This window comes from Halyomorpha halys, unplaced genomic scaffold (assembly GCF_000696795.3).
Source record: "Halyomorpha halys isolate HHAL.00 unplaced genomic scaffold, Hhal_1.1 Scaffold1310.1, whole genome shotgun sequence".
NCBI classification, from domain to species: domain Eukaryota; kingdom Metazoa; phylum Arthropoda; class Insecta; order Hemiptera; family Pentatomidae; genus Halyomorpha; species Halyomorpha halys.
In genome coordinates, this window is record NW_027108292.1 from 3,299 (window position 1) to 11,243 (window position 7,945).

General features: G+C 33.3%; 1 protein-coding gene across 3 annotated transcripts in view; it reads right to left on the bottom strand.

Moving 5' to 3' along the window:
• Nucleotides 1-2,150: 2,150 nt before the first annotated feature.
• Nucleotides 2,151-7,945, bottom strand: part of LOC106689236 (cilia- and flagella-associated protein 61) — a 60,707-nt gene continuing 54,912 nt past the window's right edge. For 2 of the 3 annotated variants that reach the window (XM_067046639.1, XM_067046641.1), the window contains 4 exons: nt 6,782-6,892; nt 4,209-4,400; nt 4,055-4,123; nt 2,151-2,742 (listed from right to left, as the gene is read on the bottom strand). In XM_067046639.1, the coding sequence (XP_066902740.1) occupies nt 2,242-2,742; nt 4,055-4,123; nt 4,209-4,400; nt 6,782-6,892 (873 nt within the window). In that variant the 3' untranslated portion in view covers nt 2,151-2,241. The remainder of the gene's footprint in view (nt 2,743-4,054; nt 4,124-4,208; nt 4,401-6,781; nt 6,893-7,945) is intronic. The other variant, XM_067046640.1, reaches the window with a different exon arrangement.

The following is a 7,945-nucleotide window of genomic DNA, read 5'->3' on the forward strand; positions in this document are numbered from 1 at the left end:
TATTATTTTTATAGGTTGGCCCTAGATCTTGTAGATTATTGGCCACCAGAACCAGATTTCTTCATGCCTGCATGTCTTTGGCTATTAACTGCTCATTCCCATCGTTGTTTATTCTGTCTATCCATCTGGTTTGGCCTCCCAGGTAGTCTATTGCCAAATTTACTGACATTCATTGTGTAGAGGCGTCCTGAAGTAAACAAGAGCCACATTTCCTGCCCCTCTGAATTTCCTTGCCTTTATACCATGAGATATTGACAAACCAGTCTCTGCAAGGGTTAAGGCTCAGATCCCAGATAGCTCCTGTAATTATTCAGAGGATTTTTCGTTAAAGTCTCTGGATTCTGCTTTCTAGGGTGCTGTTAGAGCCCAGAAATTTCAGCCTTATATCAGAGCTGCCTTTATCATGGCATTGTACACCCTTAGCTTAAGATTTGTAGAGATTTTTCTGCCACAAAGCCATACCATACTAGCAAAACAGGCAATTGGGATGCTCATTTGGTGCTTTTGCTCAATTTTCCGCCTAATACTGCTGCCGCCGAAGTCTTCATGTGTAACATAAATAATAAACATGTAATTATTTGCAAGTGTTTACATCGGGACCTGCTCGTGCTATACTTCAGGTATCCCGAGTGTATTTTACGATTATGATGATTAAAATTATTAGTGTGTAAAAGGGGGGCTGAAAATTGTGAGACATTCTGCTCATTAGCATGCATATATTTCCTTATAGTTCAAAAGTATTAATCCCTGGAGGGGCAGATGGTGTTAGTGTGTTAGTCTTCAATGTAATTTAATTATATGAGATGAATACAGAATATGGGGTCTCATAGGACTAATGGATATTATGTGCTTATCTGGTGACGTCTTCGCCGCCGCGGTGACGTATCCTAGCCGCTTCCCTCGCCTCGTCTAGGTGTGCGGTGGGCGAAATGGTGAAAACCATGTATCTTCGCCTGGTGTCAGAAGAGACGGTTGTTTCTTCCTCATAGGCTGGCCAGCGTGTCCTGGACTCTGGCGTGACGGTAGGGGCAGGCCAGGTCCTAGCTTGCATGGTGCTTCAGAAAGGGGGCATCAGAAAATGAGACCCCCGACCCCGAGTTTATATAAAACAAAAATTAACCGAAAAATTCGGAATACTTAAATCCAACAGCAAGGTATATCATTTCTACTTGCCATCATCTCCATTTTGTATTAATCAGTAATTCGAATCCGATCAGATTATGTAGAATAGCCGTTTCAATTAATGAATTATTAAAGAAAAGTTAATATTAGTATTAATTTTTGAAAAGAGGAACTGGAAGCATAATTTAATAACTGGGCTATCAACATTTGAGAGGTTTACCAAAAGTGGATACATTCATTTCAAATTTTGTTTACCTAGTGATAGTTAAAAAGTAATTTGTCCTCCTTTCAGAAATGATTTAAACAAACTTTCCATTCATATTTATATGAGGAAAAAGCTTTTTAATCGAAGTGGATCTAGCATTAGGAACAGCTATGTGGAAACCATTAAACATCGAAATCTCAGTTTTAGTCGGCAGCGTATTTTTTGGTAACAAGCTCCTCAATTAGTTTGCGGTTTCATTACGACGGATACAAGGTTTTTTAGGGGAAATATAGACAAAACTAAAGTCTTGTTTAATTGATCTTTCCTCTAACACCTTCACTGGCTTTTAATACCAGAGATGTGGTTAAGAGGAAAGCACTAGGATCTACGCGAGTCTTGCTTTTTCCTTCAAAAGTAGAACAAGCTCGGTTTGGAGTTCCCTAGGCTGAATGTGAAAAGGAATGAATGCGTTTAAGGTGTCAATTTACTTTAGTTTGTTTTTATTTTTTTTAATGTTTCCCTTTACAAATCGACATCCGACAAAGAGATATTCCATTGTAGTACTTTTTTTTCCTGATCCTTATGGTATTTGTATTGGTAAAAATAAAATAATTATTAATTTCATTATTGTAAATTAATAATATAAAGTTCGTTGTTAATTTTTTTTTATAAATTATCGAGCTTTGGGAATAAAGAAACTAATCGCGGTCATTTTGGTAATATCGTGCTCGGAGGATCTTCGTGTGACTTTAGTTAATTTTTTCTTTTTAATCTGTTTCTTAGGCTGTTGAAAAGGCCCAGGTCAAAAGAAATATACAGAAAATAATTAAGTCATATCATTTAATTCCGACACATTTTTGTTAGCACTCCCATCATTTCAGAGCACTCAGAAATAGTGTTACCAGTTCATTTCTTTAAGGATCTTCCGATTCCATATCCATGTCCTCATTCCAGCATAACTTACGTAGGTCTATGTCGAGGTAGGGTGCGTCTCTTACAGCATCTTCCGGAACGTACGTGATTTCATTTGGCTCTATTGAATCAACTGAAGACACCTGAGATAATTTATCCTGACTCTCTTTCTCGATGTCCGACGGTACTTTGAAAACTATTTCTGTCATTGACCGCTCTTTCATCCGGTCTTCCAACTCTTTTCTGTTTCCTGGTGTAGGGACGATATAATCCGGTTGAGTTGGCACCAGCGGCATCCTTCCGCGATCCATGTGCTCAGTATCATACATCCTGCTTTGTAAGTAAAAGTTTTGATACCTTTCAAGTTTACTAGTTGTCAGGTAAGTTGTCAGTAGATTTTCGTTGTAATCCAAAAATTCTGTAAGTTTTTTCTCAATAGCACTTTTCAGCTCTGGAACGTACTTGAACAGATCTTCTAAAAGTTCTTTATCTTTTTCGGAAATCTGAAAAAAACAACAACCTTTTTTTGTTAAAATCTTAATTTGTTCTAAATCTATCACAATACAGTATTTACATACTATGAATATGATCATTGCGAAATTATTAACAAATAAAAATAGTTTAATAAATTCAGAAAGTTTGAATGTTTTTTTTTCTTTTGTTTCTTAGGAATGTACGTGTTTATAACGTGCAACAAAAGCTAACCGTCCTTCTTTATTTCATTGTAAATAAAAAACCTTGGAAACACCCTACCGGGTCATAGACCGTGACAGAACATCGGTAGTGTACGGGAAGGCTGTCAGATTAGATGTATTCGTCGACTAACAAGGGACTGAAAAAAACACTAAAAGAAAACAAAAACATTTTTTGGTGATATTGGATTGAGAAATATTAATCACTTGTCAGTTGGCTGTTATCTGTCGTTAGAACCGAAAAATAAATTTTATACAATTTCAACAATACTTTATCACATATCATTCCGCATTTGCTCGTTATGGGTTTTAAGGTTTTTATAAACCAATCAATTTTTATTTGTGTGTTAAATGTGAAAAAAATATTGCTGATTCATTGTATCAAATTAATATAAAAATAAATTACATAAAACAAAAGACATTTAGAGTAAATTATGCCAATCAATTTTCCTTTGGTAAAAGTAAATTATATTCATATTGAATGGTGGATAATAGAATAGTAAATAATCGAATGTCTCCCAAAACTTAATCAATTATCTACTCTTCTGCCTAATTCCTTTGCGGTGTCTGAAGGTATGACCATAGACCGCTATTCTGTTAAGTAGAGTTTGAAGGTTCATCCTCGAAGACACTCTATTATCATTACCTTCATCCATCGACACTTACTTCGTTAGAAGAATAAAGCTGTTACATTTTTGGCATCCTTAGTCAAGTATATTACATCATTATCTTGCAAAATATCTGACATAAATATCATATAACAATTTATATGCATCGCTATGTATTTCAGAAATCGAAAATCAACGTTCATAAGATTAACGAAATTCAGAATAAGAATCTAAATAGCAACCTTTTGTAAGATAAAGTAACTCCAGTCTACGATACTATCTTTGGAATACGTCCAATCAAAAAATAAATCAACTTTTTTTTTTATTTATGCTAATATTTCAGTAAAGCTGTGATATGATATTAATAATGTATTTTATAGCGTTCTAAATGATTTGGTAACCATTAGCTAAAATGTGGTTGTGACAGCTGTTTGTTGATTATGTTGAGTGTTTGAACTTTTTTTTATTTAATTTAAAAAACCTTACAGTATCATTACCCATAATAAGAATCATACCTTCTGCCATTTACAAATATTGAAAGAATAGGCTACCGCCTCATAGAAGGTAACTTGTTCGTCTTCGATCTGCATAAGTAAACGTATTCAAGTAATTATAGTATCAAAGTAATCATAATAAACTAATTAGGCATAAGATGACATGATATGTTACCATATTTAAGTAAAATGTTTGTATTTCTTCCATAAACAGTGGAAATCGATCATGGTACAAGGCATATGCCCAAGGTTCTCTGAAGTAGAAGTATAGGTCTGTTATGAGGTCGCCTTTCCATCGAAGCAGCAACTGATTTAGCAATGATTCGTGTTTGTTATATAGACATATCATATTATGAATATCGATTTCCTAAACAGAAAAAATATCCGCTCAATTACCATTTTATGGAAGCTATAAACATTGTTCCGACAAAAATCATATCCCTGAGGTTTTGAATCTTGAATATATCCTTTTGTTGATAGAACGAAAATTTGTTAAAATCTTAACCAAATCCATTTAGAGTATTGTTATTCTTTATGTCATAATAATATGTTATTGCTCAATATTTACTTCAAAATACTATATAATGGGTCGCGCACACTAGTGAGAAAACCCACGGGGTACTGACGCAGGAAGGAGTGCAGTAGGTAATAACATGGTGGGATATGAATGCGCCATGAACCAGTGCGAGATCTCTCTCGCTCTTGCTGAGAATTTTTTGGTCTTCTTTGTTTTTGACTTTCTTTCACGATGTTGATATCTATCATAATGTTGTCGTCAGTCTTTCCAGAAGTTGATTAGGGCCATGATAAAGGACAATTTATATTTTAAACATATCAACTACCTAAAAACCGTTATTTGTTGTAAATTAGAATACTTTTAACTATTATTACAGCCTCATATCAACATTAAATTTTTTTAGCCCATTCTACCCAAGTTTGATATAATATAGTCATAATATAGATACCAAACCAATTAACGAATCATATTTATTTTGTAATTAATTTGCCTATTTTAATTTTAATTACGTATATTAGTTACTTTTCATAAAAATACAAAGATTTTTAATTGTGATTTATTTTATCACTCCTATCACTTATCAACAATGTTATTTAACCTTTTAGGTCAGGTATGTTATCAATTTATTACAATCTATGTTTTGGACTATTTTCTTAGTTCTTTTATTATTAAAATCCCATCAAACTTAATTATAAATAGTGCCCTAAAATCTAACCATATTAATCTGAAAACATTTTTTCTACTGAATGAGGCGCAATGCACCTTTTCCTCCTCGATCTTCCCGCTGCGAGTTGGTGTGGGGGGAGAGGTGGAAATATTTTCTGCCAAGTCCCCGTTTTTCGCACCAGTGTGTGCTATGTAAGATACTTATTCTCTAGTAAGAAGAATCGATCGTTCAAAAACTACTAAGTCGAACTGGAAGGTTATAAATAAGTGGACGGTAAACATAAGCAACTAGGGGAGTGGCAAAACCCTATTATCCTTCAAAGCAGAAGTGAAACCAAAACGGCCATGTCCGAGGTGTTTAGGTTTGCGTTGAGGTTAATAATAATGCCCGCCATTGTAATCTAAACTACGAATATAACTGAAGGGAGCCACCAACGCCCGTGATCCACCAAAAGGCCATCTTTTTGGCTTCACTTTTCGTTTCAGCTTACGATCTCCATTTTACTGCATACCTCTCCCGCCAAGTTAGTGACTGGTTGTCTCGAAGTACGCGAACAGTGTAAAACAAAGTTCAAGTCAATGTTCGGCGTGAAGATAGAACTTAAAGACTGCTGAATTACCGATATGAAAATTCTGAAATCCGGTCTTTCAAAATGAAAAGCGGAAGGGAAAACAGAGTAATTCGTCATATTCTGCGTTACACCTTTTTAAATGCCAAAGGTAAATTACATAAATTCATTTTCCTAGAATTAATGGAGCCAAAGTAATAGAGAGAAATAGTCCTGACTGTCCGCCTACTTGGTTGCGTTTCCAAAACGGACGCCGTTAAAGTCGCCAAATTGGTCCAATCAAATGGTCGTTGCATGTAAAAATAAAAGTAATCGAGTTTTGTGCTGTTTTTATGAGATCCTGGTACCGAATTTTAAATTTTCAAGCAAAACAATGGATTTTATCACATATAATTCATTCACATATCAGTTAATAGTTCAAATTTTTACTAGATATTATTATTGTGAAGCCCAGAACGGACCACCCACCCTCCTTCGCTCTTACTACGCTACGCCACGGGTCTGATCTTTGTTTTTTTCTGGTTTTACAACAAACTGTAATAATTGAAAACACCATAATTCAATAATGATAATGGTTTGAATTATCTCCTATACGATAGTGATGTAATAACCCAATTTACTTCAAAAACATTATTTAAAATAACAATAAATTAAAATCAGGAACTTATAATCACTAACAACGAAAAAGACTGATTTGAAAGTAAACAGATAAATAAATAAAAAAATAATTTAGGCCAAGTCTGTCTAGTTATTTATAGTCTAAGTATATTGGATACGACATAAAATAAACAGATAAATAAATAAAAAAATAATTTATGCCAAGTCTGTCTAATTATTTATAGTCTAAGTATATTGGATACGACGAAAGAATCGGTGATTCCTATTTTTGAGTGTATATTGTAAAAATAATTAAAGAATCATTAAATAACTACAAAATATTTTACAATTTGACGAGGATTATTTTTACTTTAATTATCACAACTTATTTGAACTTACCTTCGTTGTAAAACATAATATATCACAGACTAGTTGAAAATGATTGATAATAATTCTGAAATAGCCTGGTCCTTGCCTGTCAAATGCATTTCCTGTTTCTAATGTTCTGCCCTAAAATTTTAACTCATTAAGAACGAATTAACTGGCATGAGTGTATTCAATACAATCTAATATGAGTTAAACAGATCATTTTATCTTAAATTTCTATTTGCAGATGGAAAATTGTTGTACTTCGAATTCGAACGATTGTTATCCATTGGACGTGGAGTATTGTGGATCATGCGGCTTGCCCAGTGATTTGTGCATTTATTTTGATAATTACGATTCTTGCTTGGATTGGTTAAAAATGAAACACCCTGATAAGTATCAAAAACTCTTAGCGGAAAGTCTCAAAAATCTACAACTCCACACAACACCAAGTAATATCAATCTCAAAGTAAATGAGGAAAATCCATATGTAGGACTTTCTGAGAAGCATCAGAAAAATGGAAAATTTTATACGAAACTTTCAGGACTAAGCAAGTTTGGAGTAAATCTTAATAACGCTTCTAAATGTTTAGCGGAAATCTTTCACTGTACCTCTGCTGTTGAAGGTGAAGATATAGTTCTCCAGGGGACCCACAAGAAAGAACTCTATAACCTGCTAACTGAAAAATGGGATATCGATCCGTTTGATGTAGAAGACTTAGACGAGTTACATCCCTTGTAATGCGTAATAAATCAATTGTATTTATTTTGTTGTTATAATTACTACTAATTCATAATATATTTTTTTAGAAAGCTTTTATAATAAGTTAATTTAAAGACAAAACAATATTCATTTCAACTTTTTAAATTTTTTTTTAACTTGTAATTACTAAACTACCGATAAAACCTAATCAAGAATGTCTTCAAATAATTGAAGATTGCTCGCTAGAAAAAAGGTACCACCAGAATGAGAGATGGGAAATTGAAAAATCAGAAAAGCATTAGAAAGAAATGATAATCTATATGATATGAGATCTTAAAATTAATAATTGAACAGTAATTCAATATTAAATGGTTTGTTTGTTTGGTTGTTTAGTGGCGCCAAACTTCATTGGTCATCAACGCCATTTATATTTTATTTAATTTTGCTAATATTCGTTAAATTTTATTTTTTTTTTATTTATTTTTTTTTTTTAA